At 52.4% G+C, this 27,843-nt stretch overlaps 1 protein-coding gene across 29 annotated transcripts in view; it reads right to left on the reverse strand.

Annotated features, from left to right (window-relative positions):
• Nucleotides 1-649: 649 nt before the first annotated feature.
• Nucleotides 650-27,843, reverse strand: part of FBLIM1 (filamin binding LIM protein 1) — a 28,651-nt gene continuing 1,457 nt past the window's right edge. For 5 of the 29 annotated variants that reach the window (XM_063702516.1, XM_055385394.2, XM_063702518.1 and 2 more), the window contains 6 exons: nucleotides 22,659-22,710; nucleotides 21,973-22,242; nucleotides 19,663-19,850; nucleotides 18,595-18,697; nucleotides 16,648-16,817; nucleotides 10,369-12,630 (listed from right to left, as the gene is read on the reverse strand). In XM_063702516.1, coding sequence (XP_063558586.1) covers nucleotides 12,217-12,630; nucleotides 16,648-16,817; nucleotides 18,595-18,697; nucleotides 19,663-19,850; nucleotides 21,973-22,222 — 1,125 coding nt within the window. In that variant the 5' untranslated portion in view covers nucleotides 22,223-22,242; nucleotides 22,659-22,710 and the 3' untranslated portion in view covers nucleotides 10,369-12,216. Of the gene's footprint in view, nucleotides 2,730-9,969; nucleotides 10,088-10,368; nucleotides 12,631-16,647; nucleotides 16,818-18,594; nucleotides 18,698-19,662; nucleotides 19,851-21,972; nucleotides 22,243-22,520; nucleotides 22,714-27,843 lie in introns of those variants that run through there. The other 24 variants (XM_063702521.1, XM_063702520.1, XM_063702527.1 and 21 more) reach the window with 7 other exon arrangements.

The raw sequence follows: 27,843 nt of genomic DNA on the forward strand, positions 1-27,843 counted from the left end.
GGGTTTCGCCATGTTGACACGGCTGGTCTCAAACTCCTGAGCTCAAGCCATCCACCCACCTCGGCCTCCCAAAGTGCTGGCACTGCACCCAGCCTGACTGTTGATTCTTATTTTTTTTAATCAGTCTATCACCCAGGCTGGAGTGTGGTGTTGTGATCTCAGCTCACTGCAACCTCTCCCTCCCAGGTTCGAGATTCTCCTGCCTCAGCCTCACGAGTAGCTGGGCCTAGAGGCATGCACCACCATGCCCAGCTAATTTTTGTATTTTTAGTAGAGGCGGTGTTTCACCATGTTGGCCAGGCTGGTCTGCAACTCCTGGCCTCAAGTGACCCGCCCACCTCAGCTTCCCAAAGTGCTGGGATTACAGGCATTGGCCACCACGCCCGGCATGAGTGTTAATTCTTAAAGCATTTGGCAGCCCTACTGAGGCCCCTGCAGCCAACCCCATCAGTGGTGGCCTGTGTCCAGGAGAAGCACACCCAGCGAGTTGGCCGGCCCCAGTGCTGGGCATGAGGCAGGAAATGAGCCCCTCCATCTGCTGAGCTGAGCCCCAGCACTCTTCGGACACTCCCGCCACAGCGAGCAGATGCCCAGGGCTACTACCAAACGCCAGCGTTTACCTGTGTGAGAGCCTACACACAACATGGAAGAGCTTCTAACACTTATGCATTTATTTTCATGTGTAAGAAGAAAAACGTAACTAGCACGTGAACATGACTGCATGGATACACGGCTCAGCACGAGGCTAAAGTCAGAAGTGAGTGAAAACAAAATAGCATGTTGATTTAAGTGAAATAACGAACAGGAGGCCTTTGGTTATAACAATTGTGGAGGTGGTCTGTGAATGCAGAAGTTCGGGACTCCCTGCTCTAGGCTCAGGGCAAGACGCTGTGGTCTGGGCTGAAGCCCCTGGGGTTCTACAGAGAAGCCTGCCCAGTGCACGGCCCCTGTGGCATTCTCGTGGAAGTCTGTGAGACAGGCTGTCACACGTGGGAGCGTGTGAGACCCCAGGGAGGGAAGCACATTGTTTAACTTGTCCATGCCCTACAAAATGTCTTAGAAGTGATAAAGCCAACAATGATGATTCTCCTTCAAAGGGAAGAAGAATCTTCCAGGTGTGGTCTTGAGGACGCAGGGGTTACAACACAGGCTGGGCTGCACGGCCCAAGTAGGCCTTGAGGTCATAACCAGAGGACTGAAGGGACACCTGTCCTGGCACCATACTGGAGAAGTGCTTGTTTGTGTTTGGGGGAGAGGGGGTGCATGGCCCAAGTCAAGGCTGAAGAAGGAACGCTTGGCCCCTGCACCCTGTTCCCAGCATATACCAGGCTGTCACCCCATGCCTGCTGACTCAACACAGCACCCGGGAGGAGGTGCGTGCCAGAAGGCAGGTGGGGGGATGCTGACATCCCGGGGTGTCTGCGGACCACCCTCTCCTCCTGGGTCTGGGCCCTGGCCCCACTTTGCACCACACATTCCAGGGCGGGGAAGTCCATGGCTGTGCCCCCACTGGGTCCCATTCCTGTACATGTGCGAACCAAGGGGGTGTTTGCTATTATGCTCCCCACTAAATCCAAAGAATGTTGGTTCCCATCATTTCAACCTCAACATTTTCAAAAAGCACTTTTTTTTTTGGAGACAGAGTCTCGCTGTGTCTCCCAGGCTGGAGTGCAGTGGTGCCATCTCAAGCTCACTGCAACCTCTGCCTCCCAGGTTCAAGCAATTCTCCTGCCTCAGCCTCCTGAGTAGCTGGGATTACAGGCGCACGCCACCACACCCAGCTAATTTTTGTATTTTTAGTAGAAACGGGGTTTTGCCATGTTGGCCAGGCCGGTCTCAAACTCCTGACCTCAAGTGATCTGCCTGCCTTGGCCTCCCAAAGTGCTGGGATTACACACATGAGCCACCATATCCGGCCTAAAAGGCACTTTTTTTTTTTTTTTTTTTGAGACGGAGTTTCCCTCTTGTTGCCCAGGCTGGAATGCAATGGTGCAATCTCACTGCAACCTCTGCCTTCCAGATTGAAGCGATTCTCCTGCCTCAGCTTTCTCCAGCAGCTGGGATTACAGGCACCTGCTACCATGCCCGGCTAATTTTTGTATTTTTAGTAGAGACAGGGTTTCACCATGTTGGCCAGGCTGGTCTTGAACTCCTGACCTCAGGTGATCCACCCACCTTGGCCTCCCAAAGTGCTGGGATTACAAGCGTGAGCCACCACGCCCAGCCTCTAAAAGGCACTTTTTAAGGGACCTTGGAGTTTGTCCTCAAACAGCTCAACCCCACAAGCCAGGCTGGTCCCAGCACCCCTACCAGACAGCTAGTCAGTGAGAGGGGTCCAACTTCCCCCAGCTTTTCCCTGGAAGTGGGGCAGGGTCAGCAGGGAATTCTGGGGGTGAAGCTCGTGGTCCAGGAGCCTTCTGGTGCCCAGAGGGTAGAGGAGTGGAAGGCCTGGGGGTGCTCAGCCCCACTGTATCCTGGACAGGCTGGGCTGGCTTGCAGGCTGGTCCCCATGGAGGCTCAGAAGGAAGGTGTGCAAGAGCAGGTTAGGAAGGGAAACCAAGTCAGGGAAGGGCCCCAGCCGGGGCTAGTGGTCATTCACTGCCCAGTGGGCACTCTCAGCAGCACCCCGCAGCACTCCGCTTCACATGGCACGGCTTGCAGAAGAGATGGTTGTTCAGGGGGTAGCAGCCTTGGTCCGTGGGCTCGACAGACAGGAGGATCCTGCAGTCCTGGGGAGACAAAGACACATGCCGACCCACCCTGGGCCTGGGCGCTGCCTGCACAGGGGAGGGACTCACTTGGCATCTGCCGAATAAACCAACCGCATGAGTGGATGCCCTCCCTAAGGGGGAGGAAGGAGGCTGCTCACTGCTGCCCTCCCAACACCCGGGCCAGGTCTCCATAAGGGAAGATGAGACACAGACACACATGGAGGCTTTAATCCATGTGGAGGCGCCGGTGAGGACAAACATTCACCGTCAGGAGAACTAAGGACACCTGGGGAAGTCCCCTGAGGGTTCAGGGAAAGTTGGGGCTAGAAGAGTCTTAATAGACCCTTTATTATTTTTTAAAATTTGTTTTTATCATTTATTTATTTTGAGACAGTCTTGCTCTGTTGCCCAGGCTGGAGTGCAGTGGCACGATCTTGGCTCACTGCAACCTCTGCTTCCCGGGTTCAAGCGATTCTCCTGCCTCCCAGGTAGCTGGGATTACAGGCGTGTGCCACCACACCCAGCTAATTTTTGTATTTTTAGTAGACAGGGTTTTGCCATGTTGGTCAGGCTGGTCTCGAACTCCTGACCTCAAGTGATCCACCCACCTTGGCTTCCCATGCTGGGATTACAGGTGTGAGCCACTGAGCCCAGCTTCAATAACCCCTTTAGAACATAAATTCTGGGCGGGCGCGGTGGTTCACGCCTATAATCCCAGCACTTTGGGAGGCTGAGGCAGGTGGATCACAGGGTCAGGAGATAGAGACCATCCTGGCTAACACGGTGAAACCCCATCTCTACTAAAAATACAAAAAATTAGCCGGGCGTGGTGGCGGGCGCCTGTAGTCCCAGCTATGTGGGAGGCTGAGGCAGGAGAATGGCGTGAACCCGGGAGGCAGAGCTTGCAGTGAGCTGAGATCGCGCCACTACACTCCAGCCTGGGTGACAGAGCGAGACTCCATCTCAAAAAAAAAACATAAGTTCTACGAGACAGGAACCCTGTTTACAGCCAAGTCCCCATCCCAGCACAGGCTATGGGTATCTGCTGATGAGTGCCTGAATCTAGTCCAGTCTCTTCATTTCACAGGTGGGATACCAAGGTCCAGGCAGGAGTGGGCTCTGCCCCAGGTCACACAGCTGGTTCTGGAGCTGCGACCAGACTGAGTCTCCAGGCTCTGGCTCCAGGGGCCTTTCTGTGACTCCACGGCCCACACAGCTTCAACACCAGCACAAACATTAATACTTCCTATTTTTCAAATCACCAAAGGATTTCAGAATGAGGAACATAGGGATTCGGGGCCCAAATTCTACCAACGTCACTGTTCTGCCCCAGAAACCTCACCTGGGCACATGCTAGAGAATAACAGAGGGGACAATTTGCGCGCAGAGACTTGGTTCTGGGCATCCTTTGGAAGCTGCACTGATCCCACAAAACAGTCCTTATAGGGGGCCGGGCGCAGTGGCTCACGCCTGTAAGCCCAGCACTTTGGGAGGCTGAGGCGGGCGGATCATGAGGTCAGGAGTTTGAGACCAGCCTGGCCAACATGGTGAAACCCCGTCTCTACTAAAAATATAAAAATTAGCCGGGTGTGGTGGTGGGTGCCTGTAATCCCAGCTACTCATGAGGCTGAGACAGAATTGTTTGAACCCGGAGGAGGTTGCTGAGATCGCGCCACTGCACTCCAGCCTGGGAGACAGGGTGAGACTCCGTCTCAAAAAAAAAAAAAAAAAAGAGTCCCTATAGGGACTACTTTGGGGTCACAGGTGGCCCTCCTTATGCAGTAGGGACCAGGGTCTGCAATCTGCCTTCCTCCATGGCCAGCTGGGTGAGGCACCCCTGTGTGTCTCCTCCCTACAAGGCCACTTGAGTCTCTCAAGTAGACCACGGGCTATACAACTGCACCATCTGTGCCACCTGTTTGGCACTGTAAGAACACATGCCGCAGGGCCACATGAGACCCCTCCTAAATTAGAACCAATTGGAAGAAACACCTCATCTACCACCAAGTCTCACAACCTCTGCAAGGCAGCTGTGCAGTGGCTGAAACCTCGCTGAACCCAGCCCACACAAGCATGGCTGGAACCACTTTTCTGAGACTGTTTGCCTGTTTCCCATCCTTTTTTTTTTTAAGATAGAGTCTCACTCTGTCACCCAGGCTAGAGTGCAGTGGCATTATCATGGCTCACTGCAGCCTCCACCTGTCAGGCTCAAGCAATCCTCCTGCCTCAGCTTCCAGAGTAGCTGGAACTACAGACGGGTACCACCATGCCTGGCTAATTTTTAAACATTTATGGTAAGATGAGGTCTTACTGCGCAGGCTGGCTTCGAACTCCTGGGCTCAAGTGATCCTCCTGCCTCAGCCTCCCAAAGTGCTGGGATCACAGGTGTGAGCCACTACACCCCACCAGTTTCCCCATGTTAAATGGGGACAATAAATCCCATCTCACAAGACTGTCACTAGGATTAAACAAGGTGATGTCAATGAAAGCATTTTATAAATTAAAAAATACTACCTACAGGCCAGGTGCAGTGGCTCACACCTGTAATTCCAGCACTTTGGGAGGCTGAGGTGGGCGGATCATGAGGTCAGGAGATCAAGACCATCCTGGCTAACACAGTGAAACCCCATCTCTACTAAAAATACAAAAAAATTAGCCAGGCGTGGTGGCGGGCACCTGTGGTCCCAGCTACTCAGGAGGCTGAGGCAGGAGAATGGCGTGAACCCAGGAGGTGGAGCTTGCAGTGAGCCGAGATTGCACCACTGCACTCCAGCCTGGGCGACAGAGCGAGACTCCGTCTCAAAAAAAAAAAACCAACAATACTACCTACATATAAAAGTATTGTTATCCTTCCAACAATAGTCATAAATAATATGGACCCCAAAGCAAGTAGAAATGGTGAGATGTGGGTGTGGGCAGTGCAGGGAAACCCATTTTTCTTCTTAGGTAACAGCACTCAACTCCTTCCAGGCTGCTGCGGTTCAAGAGCCTCATTTTTTTTTTTTTTTTTTTTGAGACAGAGTCTTGCTCTGTTGCCCAGGCTAGAGGATTAGAGTGCAGTGGCACAATCTCTGCTCACTGCAACCTCTGCCTCCAGGTTCAAGTGATTCTCCTGCCTCAACCTCCCAAGTATCTGGGACTACAGGTGTGCACCACCATACCCAGCTAATTTTTTTTGAGACAGAGTCTCACTCTGTCGCCAGGCTGGAGTGCAGTGGTGCAATCTCGGCTCACTGCAACCTCTGCCTCCCGGATTCAAGCAATTCTCCTGACTCACCCTCCCGAGTAGCTGGGACTACAGACACACGCCACCACACCCAGGTAATTTTTGTATTTTTAGTAGAGATGGGGTTTCACCTTGTTGGCCAGGATGGTCTCCATCTCTTGACCGCCTGCCTCAGCCTCCCAAAGTGCTGGGATCACCAGCATGAGCCACCGTGCCTGGCTAAGAAGCCTCATCTTCTGACACATAACTGCTGGAGTCCAAATGCCGACTTACTACACCACCTCGGCCAAGTCATCAAGGACTACCGGGGGGGTTTATTCGCTTCCTGGCCAGGCTCAGGAAGGTGCCAGTCACTGCTGGAACTCATTAGGATGATGCTGGGGATAACAGCACTTCCTCACTGGGCTTTCAAAATGCATTATCAGCAGGACTTTGAACTATAACCAACAAAGACAATGTAATTACACAGCAATTTATCAACTTCTCTACCCAGTTCCTTTGATAACCTCAGTGAAAATAGCCTCTGAGTTCCAGTATCTGTTTAAATAAATGGGAGTGAACAAGTGTGTCGAAATACTCATCAGCTGAGTAAGAGATCTGCTCTGGGGCTCTCCACTTAGGACCCTGCATAAAAGTTGCCACCTTGTCACCATCACCGGAGAAGACAGAAGCTTCAGTGACAAGGAGCCAGCTGTAGAAGGGGTGGGAGAGGATTTCTGAGCCTCCTCAGCAGGATTGACTACATAATTTGTAGGATCTAGGACAAAATAAAAATGTGGGGCCCCTTGTTCAAAAATTAAGAATTTTGGCTGGGTGTGGTGGCTCACGCCACCCAGCATTTTGGGAGGCCAAGGCGGGCAGATCACTTGAGATCAGGAGTTCAACACCAGGCTGGCCAACATGGCGAAACCCCATCTCTACTAAAAATACAAAAAATTACCCGGGCATGGTGGTGTAAGCCTGTCATTCCAGCTACTCAGGAGGCTGAGGCAAGAGAATTGCTTGAACCTGAGAGGCAGAGGTTGCAGTGAGCCGAGATAGCACCACAGTACTCCAGCTTGGGTAACAAAGTGAGACTCAGTCTCTACAAAAAAAAAAAAAAATTAAGAATTTCAGGCCGTGCGCAGTGGCTCATGCATGCGATTCCAGCACTTTGGGAGGTCAAGGTGAGAGGATCGCTTGAGCCTAGGAGTTCAAGACCAGCCTGGGCAAATTTTTCTAGAGAAGTCATCTCTACAAAAATTTTAAAAATAAAAAAATTAGCTGGGCGTGGTGGTGCGCACCTGTACTTCCAGCTACTCAGGATGCTAAGGTGAGAGAACTGCTTGAGCCCAAAAGTTCAAGGCTACAGTGAGCTATGATCACACTACTGCACTCCAGCCTGACTCCAGTCTCTGTCTCTATTAAAAACAAACAAACAAACAAAAATCAAGAATTTAAAGACAGCAATAGCAGAACTTCAAAACTAGCATAGGACCCTTCTGATCGCCAAGCCACATGTGACGACTCCTGGGCCCTTCTTCCTGGGACAACTGCACCAGCTTCTAATCAGCTCGCCCATCTCAGCCTAACCCCTCTCTGCAGCCTGAAGTCCAGACTCTCTAGCCTGGCACCATAGTCCTTTCCTTCTCTCTGACCTAATCATTAACCATAACCCCAGCCCTCTACACTCCAGTCACATCTACAAACTTCCACTTCTGGCCGGGCGCCGTGGCTCACACCTATAATCCCAGCACTCTGGGAGGCTGAGGCAGGTGGATCACTTGAGGTCAGGAGTTCAAGACCAGCCGGCCAACGTGGTGAAATCTCATCTCTACTAAATACAAAAATTAGTCAGGTGTGGTGGCACACGCCTGTAGTCCCAGCTGCTTGGTAGGCTGAGGCAGGAGAACTGTGTGAACCCAGGAGGTGGAGGTTGCAGTGAGATGAGATCACACTAGTGCACTCCAGCCTGGGTGACAGAGTGAGATGCCATCTCAAAAAATAAATAAATAAATAGAAATTTAATAAAAACAATTTAAAAGAGACAATTTCTAAGTGAAAAAGTAACATTCAAAAGAGTTCATCTAGGCTGGGTGCAGTGGCTCATGCCTGTAATCCCAGCACTTTGGGAGGCCGAGGCAGGTGGATCACCTGAGGTCAGGAGTTCAAGACCAGCCTGGTCAACATGGAGAAGCACCATCTCTACTAAAAATACAAAAATTAGCCGGGCATGGTGGCACGCACCTGTAATCCCAGCTACTCAGGAGGCTGAGGCAGGGAGAATTGCTTGAACCAGGGAGCTGGAGGTTGCAGTAAGCCAAGATCATGCCACTGCACTCTAACCTGGGAGATAAGAGTGAGACTGTCTCAAAAATAAAAAAAGGCTGGGCACGGTGGCTAACGCCTGTAATCCCAGCACTCTGGGAAGCTGAGGTGGGCAGATCACCTGAGGTCGGGAGTTTGAGACCAGCCTGACCAACATGGAGAAACCACGTCTTTACTAAAAATACAAAACATTAGCTGGGCGTGGTGGTGCATGCCTGTAATCCCAATTACTCGGGAGGCTGAGGCAGGGGAATCGCTTGAACTCGGGAGGTGGAGGTTGCAGTGAGCTGAGATCACGCCATTGCACTCCAGCCTGGGTAACACGAGTGAAACCCCATCTCAAAAAAAAAAGAAAAAGAAAAAAAAGAAAAAGAAGCTTCCACTTCCTCTGATTCTTCAGGCTTGCTTGTGTTACCGTGGATTTTTGTAGCTCTTTTCCCCTTTCTGGACTTCTCCCCTCTATGAATATCTGGCAAACTCCTACTCATCCTGCAAGGCCCAGTCAAGCATTGCCTCCTACATGAGTGCCTTTGATTCTACCACCCTGGTTAGACCATCACTGCCTTCTTTATCCCAAAGCTGATTTATTTTTTATTTTTATTTATTTATTTTTAAGATGGGGTTTCACCATGTTGCCCAGGCTGGTCTCGAACTCGTGAGCTCAAGTAATCCACCCATCTCAGCTTCCCAAAGTGCTGGGATTACAGGTGTGAGGCACTGCACCAGGCCCCCAAAGCTGATTTCTACATTCTCTTGCCCAGCACCTGGAAAAGGCACTGTGGTGTGGATCTGTCCAGCATCCTCTTCTCCCTTCCTCCAGTTGTAACAACCCCTCCTTTTTTATATGGTTCTGCCTCCCTGGCCCCAGGGGTTATCAATCCTAGCACCCCAGCCACAGTGACTGGCCCTGAATGAGCATGTGACCCTAGCTGGGGTGATGAGAGGCCTTCTAGGGACTGTCTGGCTTCCCTGGAGGGGGTGTGCTCTCTCTTTCCCCTAGGGTTTCTAAGCTGGGAGATGCAAACCTGGGCCACCTATGCCCATGCACTGTGCCCCACCTCCCCACAGAGAAGGCCAGCCCACAGGCAGAGAAAATGAAGCAAACACACAAACAAGGGAGAGCCAAGAGATGGAAAAAGGCTGGGCGTGGTTGCTCATGCCTGTAATCCCAGCACTTTGGGAGGTGGAAGTGGGCGGATCACCTGAGGTCAGGAGTTCGAGACCAGCCTGGCCAACATGGTGAAACCCTGCCTCTACTAAAAATACAAAAATTAGCCAGGTGTGGTGGTGCGTGCCTGTAATCCCAGCTACTCGGGAGGCTGAGGCAGGAGAATTGCTGAACCCTGGAGGTAGAGGTTGCAGTGAGCTGAGATCGCACCACTTCACTCCAGCCTGGCAACAAGAGTAAGACTGTGTCAAAAAAAAAAAAAAAAAAAAAGATGGAGAGAGTCCTGATGCCGTCACTCAATACCATCAGTGATCCCAGCACCATGAGCCAACAGATTCCCTTCTCTGGAGAATGCAGCTTGAGTCTGGTTTCTTATTAACGCAAAGAGTTGATAATAGACTATGGTCGCATTTCCAGTATCTTTTGTTTCTCCTACTAGACAATGAGCAATTTGAGAGTACAGCCCCCACCCTGACCTGTCCCCATGTCCAAGCAACCCAGCTAAGGGCCTGGCACGCAGCAATGGAATGTTAGTAAACCACCTGGGCTCCACTCACCTCACACCTGTAGCAATTTTCATGGAAGTTTCTTCCCATGCATTCGATTTTGAAGGCATCTTTCCCATCCCGAGGGATGATGGGATTTTCACAGATGCTGCAGACGGGGGCGAATTTCCTAGAAGCAAAGGAACCCATGCTTGGGAGGCGTTCATGCCACAACCACAGAAATTAATTAGCTGTCAGAACTCGGGCTGGCTGGTGTTCACCTCCTGAGCAATTTGAGTCCCGTTGCTATGGGACTGCAGAGATGTCTGTTTCTTCTTGGCATGAGCAGGTGGAGAGACCTGTGTAATGAGACCTGGTTTCCCAGCGTCACTGGAGATTGTCTGAATTGAGAACTGTGTTCAGTGGGGCTGGGACCCATCTCATCTGTCTTTTTTGTTTTTTTTTCAGTACTTCTTTTTTTTTTTTTTTTTTTTTGAGATGGAGTTTTTTTGCTCTTGTCACCCAGGCTGGAGTGCAATGACACAATCTCAGCTCACTGCAACCTCCACCTCCCAGGTTCAAGTGATTCTCCTGCCTCAGCCTCCTGAGTAGCTGGGACTACAGGCAGGCGCCACCATGCCCAGCTAATTTTTGCATTTTTAGTAGAGACGGGGGTGTCACCATGTTGGTCAGGCTGGTCTTGAACTCCTGACCTCGTGATCCGCCCACGTTGGCCTCCCAAAGTGCTGGGATTACAGGCGTGAGCCACTGTGCCCAGCCAGTACTTCTTTCTTTCTTAAGAGGCACATCTGTCTCTCCGCTTGAGTGGTGAGCACCTCATGGGCAGGGATTGAGTCCAGCGGATATCCGTGTGTCCCCACTGCATCATTCGGCTCCAAGGGCAGACCCCGAGGTCTGGGCTTTCAGAGCAGGGCCCCAAAGTCAGGTCCTTGGGGATGTGCATACTTACCAAGAGCTTCAATACTTACCTGTGGAGAGACGTTGGGTACTTAGCTGCTGTGTGCCTTGGGTGGTAAAACAGAACCCTTAATTGTACCTGCCTGTGACATTATATTTATTTTTCAGTTTTTTGTTTTGTTTTGTTTGGGATGGAGTCTAGCTCTGTTGCCCAGGCTGGAGTGCAGTGGTGCAATCTTGGCTCACTGCAACCTCTGCCTTGGCCTCCCAAAGTACTGGGATTACAGGCGTGAGCCACCGCGCCCGGCCCCATATGTGTTTTTTATATGTTTTTGTCTATAGTTCCTGCTGGGCTCATCACTCCCATAGCACTTGTTATAATATTGGGCACTTCAGGCCTTAGAAAACAGAATTTCTCTCTGACCTTTTGCCTGTTCCTTTTTCTCCCCAAGGCAGGAATCTTCTCCCACCTTTCTTTCTGGGAGCTGGCCATAAAGAAATTCTCTGGCCTGCCTTATCTGACTGAGTCATAAGCCCTTCATTCATTCCAGGGAGAATCCTGCCCTCCATCCTGGAGGAAGAAAAGCTGCACAGAGAAACCAAGATGACTCTGGACAGGCCCTGCTAGGTTTCCCTCTCAGTTTATTAGCTTCCACCATACCTCTTTCCTCCAGCCGAATTTCTACGGGGTGGTCAATCATGCCTATCCAATGACGTCTCCATAGAAGGCCCAAGAGGACAGGGTTCGGGAGCTTTCAGGTGGCTGAACATGTGGGGGTTCCTGGAGGGTGGCACACTTGGGGAGGGAGGGCATGGAAGCTCCTTGCCCCTTCCCCTACACCTCATCCTAGGCATCTCTTCACGTGTCTGTCTGTATCGCTGTAATAGCCTTTTCTTTTTTTTTTTTTTTTTGAGACAGAGTCTCACTCTGTCACCCAGGCTGGAGTGCAGTGGTGAGATCTTGGCTCACTGCAAACTCCACCTCCTGAGTTCAAGTGATTCTCCTGCCTCAGCCTCCCGAGTAGCTGGGACTACAGGCACACACCACCATGCTCAGCTAATTTTTGTATTTTTTGTAGAGATGGGGTTTTACCGTATTGGCCAGGCTGGCCTCAAACTCCTGATCTCATGATCTGCCCACCTTGGCCTCCCAAAGTGCTGGGATTACAGGTGTGAGCCACTGTGCCCAGCCCTGTAATATTCTTTTTTTTGAGACGGAGTCTCACACTCTGTCGCCCAGGCTGGAGTGCAGTAGCGCGATCTCGGCTCACTGCAAGCTCTGCCTCCCAGGTTCACGCCATTCTCCTGCCTCAGCCTCCCAAGTAGCTGGGACTACAGGCACCCACCACCGTGCCTGGCTAATTTTTTTTGTATTTTTAGTAGAGACGGGGTTTCACCATGTTAGCCAGGATGATCTCGATCTCCTGACCTCGTGATCCGCCCGCCTCGGCCTCCCAAAGTGCTGGGATTACAGGCGTGAGCCACCGCGCCCGGCCCAGCCCTGTAATATTCTTTATAATAAACCAGTAGACAGGAAACTCTGGCCCAGCACCCAGGACTCAAGCTCAGCTCCTTCATCCTGCTTGGGTCTCGCCCTGTCCCTGCACCCCACCCGGTGCACAAACCCTTCTCGTACCTGTAGAAGTCGTCCAGGCAGTACACCTCGTTCTGGCTGCCCAGGGCAAAGCTCTCATCCCCAATGCACCGGGCGCAGGTCACACACGTGAAGCAGGAGGGGTGGAAGGCCTGGCCCAGGGCCCTGATGATGTGGTCCCGGACCACCTCGCCACACTTGCCGCACCTCTCCAGTGTGTCCTGGGACAGAGGCCACTGCCAGAGCCATCCACGACACACCCACCCCAACCCACGAGGGTCGTCTTCTTCTGAGAGGCTGCCTTCAGGGGCCCAGGAACTGGGAAGTACAGGAGAGGCCTGCAGACAACCTGTAACTATCGCCCAAAACCTCCACCATTGCTTATAACAAATTGAGCTTAGCCTTGCATCCTTGGCTTACAGCAAGGAATACTGCCCTGATGCCCTGATGCTATGGCTGCATTTCTTGTTACTGGGATATGTTTGTGGCCAGGGTCCACAGAGCTCATAGGAGAAACCTCGCTTAAACCTCAGGGTCAGGAAAAGGAATTCTCAGGAGAATTGGGTGCTTTCATCATACAGACAAGAAGACTTGAAATTCTTTCCCTTTTCCATTTGGCCACTTGGAAGCTCAGAGCCAAATTCCACATTTCACGTTTAGAAACCATTATAGGGCTTTTTTGTTGTTATTTGGTTCTTGTTTTGTTTTGGGACAGAGTCTCGCTCTGTTACTGAGGCTGGAGTGCAGTGCCCCAATCTCAGCTCACTGCATCCTCTACCTGAGGTTCAAGTGATTCTCATGCCTCAGCCTCCTGAGTAGCTGGGACTACAGGTGCGCGCCACCACGCCCGGCTAATTTTTTGTAGACACGGTGTTTCACCATGTTGGCCAGGCAGGTTTCAAACTCCTGACCTCAAGTGATTGACCCACCTTAGCCTCCCAAAGTGCTGGGATTATAGGTGTGAGCCACCGTGTCTGGCTTCCTCACACATTTTGGGTAGTAACATTCCCTTTGATCTCGTCTCACTTTCTATTTTGATTTTCCTTCTGTTTGGATGTCTTTATTTTACATATCGTAGTATTATTGCAGTCTTTAAAAAATTGTTTTATTGTGGGAAGAACACTTAACATGAGATCTACCTTTTTTTTTTTTTTTTTTTCTGAGACGGAGTTTCACTCTTGTCAATCAGGCTGAAGTGCAGTGGTGCAATCTTGGCTCACCACAACCTCGTTTCCCGGGTTAAAGCAATTCTCCTGCCTCAGCCTCCCGAGTAGGTGGGATTACAGGCATGTGCCACCACATCCGGCTAATTTTTTGTATTTTTAGTAGAGACAGGGTTTCTCCATGTTGGTCAGGCTGGTCTCGAACTCCTGACCTCAGGTGATCTGCCTGCCTCGGCCTCCCAAAGTGCTGGGATTACAGGCGTGAGCCACCGTGCCCAGGCTTTTTTTTTTTTTTTTGAGACGGAGTCTTGCTCTGTTGTCCAGTCTGAAGTGCAGTGGTGTGATCTTGACTCACTGCAGCCTCTGCCACCTGGGTTCAAGTGATTCTCCTGCCTCAGCCTCCCAAGTAGCTGGGATTACAGGCACGCACCATGCCTGGCTAGTTTTTGTATTTTTAGTACAGACGGGGTTTTTCCATTTTGGTCAGGCTGGTCTCGAACTCCTAACCTCAGGTGATCCACCTGCCTCGGCCTGGCATGAGCCATGGCACCTGGCCAGTTAACATAATTTTATATGATGCCTTTAAGAAGAAATGCGCCAGGCAAGGTGGCTTATGCCTGTAATCCCTGGACTTCGGGAGGCTGAGGCAGGCAGATCTCCTGAGGTCAGGAGTTCCAGACAAGCCTGGCCAACATGGTGAAACCCCCGTCTCTACTAAAAATACAAAAAATAGCCAGGCGTGGTGGTGGGCAACTGTAATCCCAGCTACTTGAGAGGCTGAGGTGGGAGAATCACGTGGAATTTTTCAGTGCTCCCATGTTATTGAGGTCTACAGGTATATATGCATTCTCTTTAAAAACATCTTTTAATAAAAAATAACTATTTTAAAATAGAGATGGAGTCTTGCTATGTTGCCCAGGCTAGTCTCGAACTTATGACCTCAAGTAATCCTCCCACCTCAGCCTCCCAAAGTGCTGAGATTGCAGGTGTGAGCCACCGCGCCTGGCTGGTATACATGCATTCATAGAAGCTGCCTCAAATTCCTTCTGGAATGAGGAGCAATGACAAAGAGATTCCCGAGGCAGGGCAGTGGGCCTCCCTCTAGCCTTTCCACCTTTTCTCCTGGACATGCTGTCTCTCCTTCCTGGCTGTGCTCCTGTGCATTTTACCTTGACCCCACCTGGACACGTGTGGGGGCATCTCCCACTCCCCCCACCGCCCATGGGCACGGCCCTTCTCTCCCCAGCACACTGCTCAAGTCTTCCTCCTGGCTGCTTCCAGCTGGACACCCCTCCTCCCCCAGTGTCTCACCCCTGAGGAACACTCCCCCATGATGTTGATGGGGTCACAGGGACACGGCAGGGAGGGCCTGGCTCCTCTCTCTTCCCACAGTACCTCACTGGTGGTGAGCCTGGGATTGGATTGTTTGGATTCTTCTGGAGAGTCTCAGCTCCAAATACTCTAACCCTTCAAATCAGCCGTTTTCAAACTTCTATATGCATGAGAATCACTTGAGACACTGATTCAAAAGCTGATTTCCAGGTGTTCCTCATTCATAAGCACAAAGAGTGGCCTACACATCCCCAGGGGATGCGGCTGTGGGTGGTCACCACACTCAACATGCCACCACAAACCATCCAAGAGTTAGAAATTCCAGTGTGCTGGCATCCCAGCTGGCTCTCCCAGATTGCACTTGGTACCCGGAAGCAACACAGATTCCCGTGAGATCAAACACTGGAACCCTGTGGCTCTACTCTAGGGGAGATAGTGGCAAGACTGATGGCAGGCTTCAGAGCCAGATGGGTGTGGAGTAGAATCCCAGCTCCTTGGCCATCTCGTGTGACCTCGTGTGGTAGCTAAGAGATGTCCCCAAAGATATCCGGTCCTTATCTCTGGACCCCGAATGTTACCTTGCCCGGCAAAAGAGGCTTTCAGATGGGATGAGCTAAGGATCTTAAGATGGGGGAGATTATCCTGATTATCCAGGTGGGTCCTAAATGCCATCACAAGTGTCCCTGTAACTTGATACAGAGGTGGCAATAGGGCCGCTGAAGTGGGATGCTACACTGCTGGCTTTGAAGCAGAGGAAGGAGTCAAGGAGAATGCAGCTTCAGAAACTGCAAAAGAGGCCAGGTGCGGCGGCTCACACCTGTAATCCCAGCACTTTGTGAGGCCAAGGGGGTGGATTCCTTGAGGTCAGGAGTTTGAGACCAGCCTGGCCAAAGTGGTGAAATCCCATCTCTACTAAAAATACAAAAATTAGTCGGGCATGGTGGCAGGCACCTGTAGTCCCAGCTACTCAGGAGGCTGAGACATGGGAATTGCTTCAACCCGGGAGGCAGAGGTTGCAGTGATCTGAGATTGCACGACTGCACTCCAGCTGGGGTGACAGAACGAGCCTCCATCTTAAAAAAAAAGAGGCTGGGCGCAGTGGCTCATGCCTGTAATCCCAGCACTTTGGGAGGTCGAGGTGGGTGGCTCACGAGGTCAGGAGTTCAAGACCAGCCTGGCCAAGATGGTGAAACCCCATCTCTACCAAAAATACAAAAATTAGCCGGGTGTGGTGTCAGGTGCCTGTAATCCCAGCTACTCGGGAGGCTGAGGCAGGAGAATCCCTTGAACCTGGGTGGCAGAGGTTGCAGTGAGCTGACATCGTGCCACTGCACTCCAGCCTGGGCGATAGAGTGAGACTCCGTCCCCCAACGCAAAAAAAAAGAAGAAGAAGAAAAAAAGAAATTGCAAAAGGCAGAGATGTGGGTTCTCCCTCAAGCCTCCAGATAGCACACCACCTTGGTTTTGGCCCAGTGAAGCTGATTTTGGACTTTAGATCTCCCGAACTGGGACAGAATAAACGTGTACTGCTGGAGGCCACCAAGGTTGTGGTGATCTCTTACAGGCAGCCCTAGGAAACTAATCGCCTTCACTGGGCTCCTTCTTTCTGAGCCTCAGTTTCCTCATCTGTGAAAGGGGTCAATAGTGCCTACTTCTCAGGACTGTGTGGGGAATGAAATGGTGCAACATATTCTAAGTGCTCAGCTCACTGCCTGGCACCCAGAGGTCTGCTGCAGGGGTTACCTGGTAGCAGGGTTCACAGAGGGGTCGCCCATCCTTCTGATAGAAGCTCTGCCCAGCCAGCTGGCGGCGGCAGGTGCGGCACGTGAAGCACTGGGCATGGTACTGCCTCTTCATGGCCTCCACAGCCAGCTCTCGGGGGGACACGGTCTTGTGGCAGAAGGCACAGATGTCTGGGGTAGGGGAGACACAGGCCATCACCAGCCCAGCCTGTGAGGACTGTACCCAGGCACCACCCAGAACATGCTCAGGATACCCGAGGCTCTGTCTTAAACCCTGCAAATTCCTCAAATGACAAATACAGAGGGTCATGAGGAGCATTAAAAAGGAATCTGAGTCAGGCATGGTGGCTCACACCTGTAATGCCAGCACTTTGGGAGGCCAAGGTGAGCGGATCACTCGAGGACAGGAGTTCAAGACCAGCCTGGCCAACATGGTGAAACCCCATCTCTACTAAAAATACAAAAATTAGCCGGGCATAGTGGCATGCCCCCGTAGTCCCAGCTACTCATGGGGCTGAGGCAGGAGAATCACTTGAACCTAGGAGGCAGAGGTTATAGTGAGCCGAGACTGTGCCATTGCACTCCAGCATGGGTAACAGAGTGAGGCTCTGTTTCAGGAAAAACAATAAAAATTAAAAAAAATAAAGAGCCCGGCGCGGTGGCTCACACCTGTAATCTCAGCACTTTGGGAGGCCGAGGTGGGCGGATCACAAGGTCAAGAGATCGAGACCATCTGGCCAACATGGTGAAACCCCGTCTCTACTAAAAATACAAAAATTAGCTGGGCGTGGTAGCGGGCGCCTGTAGTCCCAGTACTCGGGAGGCTGAGGCAGGAGAATCGCTTAAACCCAGGAGGTGGAGGTTGCAATGAGCCAAGATCGCGCCACTGCACTCTAGCCTCGTGACAGAGCAAGACTCTGTCTAAAAAAATAAAAATAAAAATAAATAACATAAATAAATAAGGAATTCTGGACAGCAGTTTCAGGACAAAGGGATTGTTGGCTGCCTTGACCTCCCAAAGTGCTGGGATTACAGGCATGAACCACTACACCCAGCCAGGAGCCACTTTATTTATTTTATTTTATTTTATTTTATTTTTTGAGACGGAAGCTCACTCTGTCACCCAGGCTGGAGAGCAGTGGCACAATCTCAGCTCACTGCAACCTCCGCCTCCTGGGTTCAAGCGATTCTCCTGCCTCAGCCTCCCGAGTAGCTGGGATTACAGGCACACACCACCACACCCAGCTAATTTTCGTATTTTTAGTAGAGACAGCATTTCACCATGTTGGCCAGGCTGATCTCGAACTCCTGACCTCAGGTGATCCACCTGCCTCAGCCTCCCAAAATGCTGGGATTATAGGTGTGAGCCACGACACTAAGCCAGGAGCCATTTGATATTCTGATGTGTGACCAGCCCTGAGATGTACGAAGGAAAGAAAGTGAACAGCAGAAGAGCCTAGTTTGCTACTTATGGTAAAATGCGGGGAGGGAGCAGGTGGACACATGTTTGTATTTGCTCGTATGTGCATAGTGTCTTTGGCAGGATACACGAGAGCTCAACGACAGAGGACACCCATCTGGAAGGAAACCGGGTGGTAAGGGGATGGGGCAGGTTGCAGGCTTCTCACTGTGTCCCCACTCATGCTGTTTATTTTGCACTGTGTGAGGGCATTAGGAATTCAGAAAATAAAATAGTGAGAAAAAATTCAAGACATTTTTGCTATCATAGCAAACTGTGCAGACTAACATTTTAAATAGAATTTAGGTATAAAGGGAAAAAGGCTAAAGCAATACAAATTAAATGGATGCCGAACTACAAAGCCCATCATTGTTAACATGAGCTGGGGTGGGGATGGGAAGAGGGGTCCTCACTCTCCTGGTTTCTACCTGGAGGCCCATGCTGGCCCCATGAGATCACCCCAGTATCCTCTCAGCCCTGTGCACCTACCTGTGGATTCCCCTTTCTCAACAGGTTCTGCCGGGGGAGGTGGCAGCTCTTCCTCCACGGGCCTGAGGGGACCGGGCTGGACTGAAGGTCCCTCCGCTGGGGCCTGTGGGGATGCAGACGGGGAGTCATTCAGTGGGACCCCATGCAGCCCTCCCAGCTCTGTTCCTCATCTGGGTGGTAACAGGTACAATTAGCCGCATTGTGCCGAGAAGGAAACCAAGGCCCAGGGAAGCAAGGGACCTGCGTAAGTCTCTCAGCAGGAAGGTCACAGTGGCAGCTGACTGGGTCCCTCAATCAGCCACTGCTCCTTGTCCTACTTAGAAGGACTCTCCTGCAACCAGGCTTCCCCATGGATGCTGGACTGAAGTGGACTAAGCCCTTGGCCTGTGACACCCCCCCATTTCTACACAGCCTCTGTTAAGGGCCCAGGGTTAAAAAAACAGGTTCCTGGCCAGGTGCAGTGGCTCAAACCTGTAATTCCAGCACTTTGGGAGGCCGAGCCATGCGGATCACGTGAGGTAAGTAGTCTGAGACCAGCCTGACCAACATGGTGAAACCCTGTCTCTATAAAAGCACAATAAATTAGTCAGGCATGGTGTGGGTGCCTATAATCCCAGATACTCAGGAGACTGTGGCAGGAGAATCGCTTGAACCTGGGAGGTGGAGGCTACAGTGAGCCAAGATCATGCCATTGCATTCCAGCCTGGGTGACAGAGCGAGACTCCATCTCAAAAACAAACAAACAAACAAACAAAAATCCAGGTTTCCTATGCAGCCTAAGGGATTTAGGTCGGACTCAGGGAAACGTCTTCCTCAGAGCTGAAGCAGGTGTCTGCGGCAGGTGCAGCAGCAAGGCAGTGGCAGCCCTCTCCAGGGACCCTGAAACACTTAACCAATTTTTACCTGCCTGAATAGGGACTTCTGAGAGCTTCAAAGAGGGACTGCCCCCGAGCAGAAGAATGCACCAAAGTCCAGGTTTAGAACCCCTGAACACCCAGAAGGCCCAGACTCCCCGTCCCCCAACCAAGGGGACCAAGGGATTGCTGGGGGTGGGGGGGCGGGCAGTACCTGTGGCGGGGGTGGGGGTGGGGACAGGTGCAGCTGCTCTAAGTCTGCAATGAGTGAGGCCCCCATTGGAGTAGGAGGCTCCTCTTCAGAAGGCAGAAGCACCGGAGGGGGCGGTGGAGGGGGTGGGAGGAGGTCCAGGTCAGGAAGCACGTCCTCACCATCCAGGACAGGAGGAGGGGGTGGGCATCCTGCAATTGGGGAGGAGAGAGGGCTGGTCAGAGCCTCCCAGGTGGACCTGGGAGGGTTTTACTTACCTACATGGCCATACGGAGGGAAGCTGAGGGCTCTGGTCGGGATCACCCCGGCCTGGGTTCCATGTCTAACACTGCCACTGATTTGCTGTGTGTCCTTAGGCAAGAAACTTAATCTCAGGCCGGGCACGGTGGCTCATGCCTATAATCTCAGCACTTTGGGAGGCCCAGGTAGGCAGTTCGCTTGAACCCAGAAGTTCAAGAGCAGCCTGGGCAACATAGTAAGACCTCAACTCTACTAAAAATTAAAAAAAATGTAGCCAGGCATGGCAGCACAAGCCTGTAGTCCTAGCTACTTGGGAGGCTGACGTGGGAGGATCACTTAAGCCCAAGAGGTTGAGGCTGCAGTGAGCTTGGTGACAGAGCCAGACCCTGTCTCAAAAAAAAAAAAAAAAGCCGGGTGCAGCGGCTCACACCTGTAATCCCAGCACTTTGGGGGACTGAGGCAGGCAGATCACCTGAGGTTGGAAGTTTGAGACCAGCCTGACCAACATGGAGAAACCCCATCTCTACTAAAAATACAAAATTAGCTGGGCGTGGTGGGCATGCCTGTAATCCCAGCTACTTAGGAGGCTGAGGCAGGATATTCACTTGAACCCAGGAGGCGGAGGTTGCAGTGAGCTGAGATTGCGCCACTGCACTCCAGCCTGGGCAACAAAAGCAAAACTCCATCTAAAAAAAAAAAAAAAATTAGGCTGGGCGCGGTGGCTCACGCCTGTAATCCCAGCACTTTGGGAGGCTGAGGCGGGCAGATCACCTGAGGTCAGGAATTTGAGACCAGCCTGGCAACCATGGTGAAACCCTGTCTCTACTAAAAATACAAAAATCAGCTAGGTGTGGTGGTGGGCGCCTGTAATCCTAGCTACTTGAGAGGCTGAGGCAGGAGAACTGCTTGAACCTGGGGAGCAGAGGTTGCAGTGAGCCGAGATCGCGCCACTGCACTCCTGCTTGGGTGACAGAGCGAGACTTCGTCTCAAAATATATACACACACACACACACAAATTAGCTGGGCCTGGTGGTGAGAGCTTGTGGTCCCAGCTCCTTGGGAGGCTGAGGTGGGAGGATCGCTTGAGCCAGGGAGGTTGAGGCTACAGTGAGCCGTGATCACACCACTGCACTGCACTGCACTGCAGCTTGGGTGACAGAATAAGACCCTGTCTCGGAAAAAAAAAAAACAAAAAACAAAAAAGCAAATTCTCAGGCTCCACGGCAGATCTGCTGAATCAGAGATACCTGGGGTGGGAGCCGGCGGCTGTGCTGGAATGGACCCAGTGACTGTGTTGGTACAGGCCCGGGTGATGCTGCTGCTGACTCAGCGGAAGTGAGAGAAAGAGGCTCCGATGAGCTCACAGAGTCAGGAACCAGGTCTTGGAGAGGCAGTAAGAGTGCTGTGGCCTCTCCCAGTGCCTGCCTCCCAGTGCAGGGCCCATAGGCTGTGATGGGCGGGCAGGAATTCAAGAGAGAAGCAGGGGGACCTGAGGCCACAGGGCAGGTGGGCAGAAAGGGGGTCCCGGACCCGCTCGAGGATGACTCTGAGAGGACAAGTACTAAGCAGATGGCAGATGGCAGCCTTCGGTGTAGATGGCTTCAAGCAGCTGGCAGCATCCCCAGGGCCCGGGGCCAGCCTTTGTGTCCTGCAGTCAGACCAGGTGCATGACCAAGCTGGTCACCTAAAACTTATCTCACTTCAGGGAGACTGAACCCCAAGATCCCCGTGCTCTGCTTGAGGGTATTAAATTGGCAGACGAAACGGCCAGCCAGCCATGCTGACCAGTGACAGGACAGCCCTTCCCTGGCAAGTTTGATCTTGTTCCCACACTCCCAAGATCCTCTTCCCATAATCCCAATAACCCATGAAAATGTCCCGGAAATTCTGACATCTAGCCTCTATTTCCTGGGCTCCCTTGCCCACCCAGAAGGGGCACATCTTTTTGTTTCCCGTTGATGTGTGAATTTTGTCAGGATGAATAATGAATGAATGAATGATGCTGGAGCCTGCCCTTTCCTCCCTGCCTCTGCCTCTGACGTGGTCTTCCCCAAAGTCCCCTCAGCTCTTACCTCCATTGGAGAGCTGCATAGGTGCAGCTGGCACTGTGGCTGCAGCTCTGCCAGGGGTTGTCCAGGGGCTGGGCCTCCCCACCAAGCCAGCCTCGGGTGTCTTCATGGGGGCAGGAGCCTCCCAGGGGCGGCCACGCCGGGCCTCACAAACTGCCTGCCTCACTTCCTCCGCCACGGCCACATCGCGGCGCGGGGGTGCCAGGGTAATAAAGACAGACGATGCCACCCTCTTCTCAGGCTTTGAGGCCATGGCTTCAGCTCCTGGTGTGGCTAGGGACAGAGTGGGGTACAGCACAGGATTGCCACCCAGACACACAGACACCCTCCCCCGAGAGGAGAGAGCCTCCCTCCTCCCAAAAAGACAGGTCAGCCACCCTACCATCTCAACAACTCAGTCCAGCACCCAGCCCAGCCAGAGAAGGGGTGGGGGTGTCCTGCTGGGGAAGACAGGACCCACCAGGGAACTTGACCACAGGGGTGAGACCCAAAAGTCCTGACTGCCCCTCCCCGAAACCTGCACACCTAGGGGAGCAAATGGCAGCCCTCACCAATGATCACTTTTCCTTGTCTCACACCCGCGAGGAAGGAACAGATGCTTCAGCTCCCAACCCCAGCAGGGCTGACTTCCGTTCCCAGTCTGGAGTCCCGCCTGCCTGCTGGGCCACACCCTAAGTGACCTCCCTCACCTGGGATCAGATTCTCCTAGAAGGGCTGAAGTCCTGGAGGTTCAGGCCAGCTCTGCTTTGGGAGGGAAAGAGAACAGATCAGGATCTGTCAGGGCGTCAGGGCTAGGCTCCGGCGGCAGAGTGGGCAGGGCGCAGTGAGAGCTGCCCTCACCAAGACCGGCTCTGCCCTGAGCATGTTATACTCATTAACTCATAAACACTCACACGTTATGCTCATTAACTCATAAACACTCACAAGGTGGCTGCAGGGCAGGCACTATCATCACCCACCTAACACATCAAGAAATCGAGACTCAGAGAGAAGTCACCTGTCCAGGGTCACACGGTGGTGAGGTGGCACTGGAACCCAGAGCCCATGCTCTTGGCCACTTTGCTCTGCTCTGCCCTTTCTCAGCCCTGCACACGAGCCAGCACCCTCCTTGCTTGCCTTCTAGTGCCAGACTCTCTCATTCCACCCAATCTCCAAAACCTGGGTCCTGGTTCAGGCCTGGGCAGTGGGCAGGGGGCAAGGGGAGAGATGGGGAGGCTCCACGGCCTCTGGTCTCACCTCCTAACCCTGATCTTTCTAGAGCATCAATCTCTTTCTCCTTTACTCAAAAACCTTCCATGGGCCGGGCATGGTGGCTCACAGCTGTAATCCCAGCATTTTGGGAGGCCGAGGCAGGTGGATCACTTGAGGCCAGGAGTTCGAGACCACCCTGACCAACATGGTGAAACCCCATCTCTACTAAAAATACAAAAATTAGCCATGCGTGGTGGTGGGCACCTGTAATCCCAGCTACTTGGGAGGGTGAGGCAGGAGAATCGCTTGAACCTGGGAGGCCGAGGTTGTGGTGAGCCAAGATTGCACCACTGCCCTCCAGTCTGGGCAACAGAGCGAGACTCTGTCTTTTTTTATTTATTTTTTATTTTTTGAGATGGAATCTTGCTCTGTTGCCCAGGCCAGAGTGCAGTGGCACGATCTTGGCTCACTGCAAGCTCCACTTCCCAGGTTCACGCCATTCTCCTGCCTCAGCCTCCCGAGTAGCTGGGACTACAGGTGCCCGCCACCACGCCTGGCTAATTTTGTTTTTGTATTTTTAGTAGTGACGGGGTTTCACCATGGTAGCCAGGATGGTCTTGATCTCCTGACCTCGTGATCTGCCCACCTCAGCCTCCCAAAGTGTTGGGATTACAGGCGTGAGCCATCGCACCCGGGTGAGACTCTGTCCCAGCACTTTGGGAGGCAGAGGCAGGTGGATCACCTGAGGTCTGGAGTTCGAGACCAGCCTGGCCAACATGGTAAAACCCCATCTCTACTAAAAATACAAAAATTAGCTGGGTGTGCTGGCGGGCGCCTGTAATCCCAGCTACTTGGGAGGCTGAGGCAGGAGAATCACTTGAACCCGTGGGGGTGGAGGTTGCAGTGAGGTGAGATGGCACCATTGCACTCTAGCCTGGGCAACAAGAGCGAAACTCTGTCTAAAAAAAAAAAAAAAAAAGTATGGCTCTCCACCACCTCAGGATGAAGTCCAACTGCGGCAGCCTCAGCCTCTTTGAGCCCCTGGACCACTCGCCCTTCCTATGTCCTCTCTTGCCTTGCAGTGTTTCTCCTATGGTTTTCCTGTCCTGCCCCCACAGGGTGAATTTCAGCTTTCTCTTAGAGCCCAGCTCAAACATCACCTCTTCCACAAGGCCCCCCCTGATTCCTGGCCCTCTCCAGGGGCAGTTTCCTGCTGCCAAGGGTGGACGAAAGCGATGATAGCCCCAGGGCAGGACAGGCTGGCTCACAAGCTCACTATCAATGCGTCTGACCTTCAGCGGTGTCTGCATTCTTTGTGTGCCTAGAGGATATTAGAGTGCAGGCATCAAAACCCAGATCTGGCCACCCGATGGCTCACGCCTGTAATCACAGCACTTTGGGAGGTGGGCGATCACTTGAGGTCAGGAGTTCAAGACCATCCTGGCCAACATGGTGAAACACTGTCTCTACTAAAAATACAAAAATTTGGCTGGGCGTGGAGGCTTATGCCTGTAATCTCAGCATTTTGGGAGGGCAAGGTGGTTGGATCACGAGGTAAGGAGTTCAAGACCTGCCTGGCCAAGATGGTGAAACCCTGTCTCTACTAAAAATACAAAAATTAGCTGGGCATGGTGGCGGGTGCCTGTTATCTCAGATACTCGGGAGGCTGAGACAGAATTGCTTGAACCCGGGAGGCAGAGGTTGCAGTGAGCCGAGATTGCACCACCACACTCCAGCCTGGGCAACAGAGCAAGAGTCCGTCTCAAAAAAAAAAAAAACAAAAAACAAATTAGCCAGAAATGGTGGCATGCACCTGTAGTCCCCAGCTACTTAGGAGGCTGAGGCAGGAGAATCGCTTGAATCCTGGGAGGCGAGGTTGCAATGAGCTGAGATTGCGCCACTGCACTCCAGCCGAGGTGACAGAGTGAAACTCTGTCTCAAAAAAAAAAAAAAAAAGAAAAGCATAAATCAGAGAGCATGGTGGCACCCTGATACCCTGATGTCAGGAAAAGGACATTATTTCCCATCTCTCAGGTAGTTCCTGCTGACAGTAGTCCCTGTGGCCAAGGCTGAGGTGGGGCCACGGGTGGGAAAGCTGGGAGTCCAGTGAGCACACCAGTCCTCACCAGGCACCCAATGCCTGTGCCCAGGGCTAAAAATGTCCCCTTTCTATCTCGCTCTTCAGGCTTCCCTCCTTATCTCAAAGTGCACTGGCCACTTTGGGTTCACAGCGACTGATGGATGATAATAAAAACAATAACACGTGCTCCTAAATTCCCTTAAGTTGGTTTATGTGTTTGGCTAAAATACATAGCTCAGTCTGACAATAAAATATCTATTCTGAGGAAGAAACCAATATATTAGGAAAGAGCTTCAAAACTTATTTTAAAGTACCTGTCTTTTGCTTCTGGGTTTGGAAATGATGTCTGGAAGTATGTATGCTTAGGCTGGCTGTCACGGGCTTTAGTTTTACACTTTGTTATAAGTTTAAGAATCTATTTTTGTCAACAATGTTCAGAGTGCATGTGAGATTTAAAGAAATACCAAACAACTCGCTGATAAGGCACTTGTTTCGTGCCAGGCCCTGTGCCAGGTCCTATATGTGCCTCAAAACCCACCAGCCTCTCAATCTAGCTGCAAGAAATGCCCATCCTGCCCCCACTTTGCAGATGGACCCTGTGAGGTTCCAAGAGGTTAAGTGACTTTCCCAGGCCATCCATGGCACTCGGAATTCTAATGGAACATCATCCAAAAGTGTGTCCCCAGACACGCTTTTCCTTCCTTGGGTGGCACAAAGTCGCCCAAGTTCCCAGGCCTGTTCTCACTCTACAATGGCCCAATCCAGACCAGAAATCTTGTGGTCGGCATGTTCCGGGCTGGTCCCCAGGGGCTGCTGTGGGCCTTCGGGATGGCCCTCTGCCTCCTCCCACCCAACCCTGACCCTTCCTACACTCCTCCGGGAAGTCGGATCTGCCTGGCTTCTCGGAAAATGTCCAGCACTGAGGCCAGATGTTCACAGCTGGGCAGCCCCTATACCTCCCAAGCAGTGACTGCAGGGACCTCAGGCCCCAGGGGGTCTAAGCTGGGGAGTTTCAAAGCCCTGTCAATCCCATCGGGAGAGGGAGCCCCGGCTTCCCTCCCGTCCCACTGCCACCGATTCAGCTGGGAGCAGGCTGTGTGTAAGTTCCCTGGGGCCATCTCCCAGTCAGCCGTGCCCAGGGGACCCTCCGCCCCCACTCTTCCTCCCCCAGAGAGTGAATCACAGATCCAGTTAGATAAGTGGAGAAAAGTGGGAACAAAGGGAAGGAAAGTCATTTCCTGTCCAAAGGAAGGAAGGAGGCAGGGATCCAGCCAGCCACCCAGACCAGCTAGAGGCTGCAGCCTTGGGGCAGAGAATGTGCAGCTCAGGGGGGTCACCCCCACAGTCCTCCTTCCTCCTCCTTGTTCCCTACAAAGAAAAAAACAAAAAACAAAAAAACCTCTGGGGCCATCTCTAAGCTCTGCTCTTTTTTTTGAGACAGAATCTTGCTCTGTGGCCGAGGCTGGAGTGCAGTGGCGCAATCTCAGCTCACTGAAACCTCCACCTCCCAGGTTCAAGCGATTGTCCTGCCTCAGCCTCCTGAGTAGCTGGGACCAGAGGCGCACGCCACCACCCCTGGCTAATTTTTGTATTTTTGGTAGAGACAGGGTTTCACCATGTTGACCAGGCTGGTCTCAAACTCCTGACCTCAAGTGATCCGCCCTCCTCGGCCTCCCAGAGTGCTGGGATTACAGGCTTGAGCCACTACACCCGGCTTAAGCTTTGTTATTTATTTATTTATTTTGAGACAGAGTCTCATTCTGTGGCCCAGGCTGGAGCGCAGTGGTGCGATCTCGGCTCACTGCAACCTCCGCCTCCTGGGTTCAAGCGATTCTCGTGCCTCAGCCTCCGAATAGCTGGGATTACAGGCGCGCGCTACCACACCCGGCTAATTTTTGTATTTTTAGTAGAGACGGGGTTTCACCATGTTGGCCAGGCTGGTCTCCAACTCCTGACCTCAGGTAATCCGCCCGCCTCGGCCTCCCAAAGTGCTGGGATTACAGGCGTGAGCCACCGCGCCCGGCCAGCTTTGTTCTTTAATGACCGGATAAAGCAGTCTACCTTTGGGTACGGAATTTAACTTAGGCAGAAGTGGCGGGGTGTGCCCCAACCCCTCCCACCTTGCAACTTAGGGGAGGGGTTCCCTCAACCTCTCTCCCACCCCAGGGAAACAGAGGAGGTAGAGAGCTGGGTTCACACGCGGCCCTACTTCTTTCCTGCGGGGTGACCCCCAATAGGTCACCGAAACTCTCTGGCCTCGTTTTTTCATGAAGTGAGAATGAGTGTGTCCCTAGGGCGGCTGAGAGGATATATAAGGAAAGAAGACTCAGGGTCTAGGCCCTTGGAAGGTGCAAAGAGAAGGACAGCTGGGTTAGGCAGCAGCTGAGAGGGAGAAGCAGCCCGGGGGCTGGGCTCGGCTGGGGGTGCCTCCAGGACCCGGACAGAGCCTACAGTGTCATTAAGAGCAGGAATCTGGGCGCGGCCCCAGCCTCTCCCCGGGGTCCTCAGGCTTGGGCGGGAGGTGAGGGGTAGGGGCCGACGCCAAGATCATCCCAGGGCACACACCTAGGTATCGCCCATCTCCACACCTTCTCAGCCTCCGA

The sequence above is a fragment of the Gorilla gorilla genome, chromosome 1 (assembly GCF_029281585.2).
Source record: "Gorilla gorilla gorilla isolate KB3781 chromosome 1, NHGRI_mGorGor1-v2.1_pri, whole genome shotgun sequence".
NCBI lineage: Eukaryota > Metazoa > Chordata > Mammalia > Primates > Hominidae > Gorilla > Gorilla gorilla.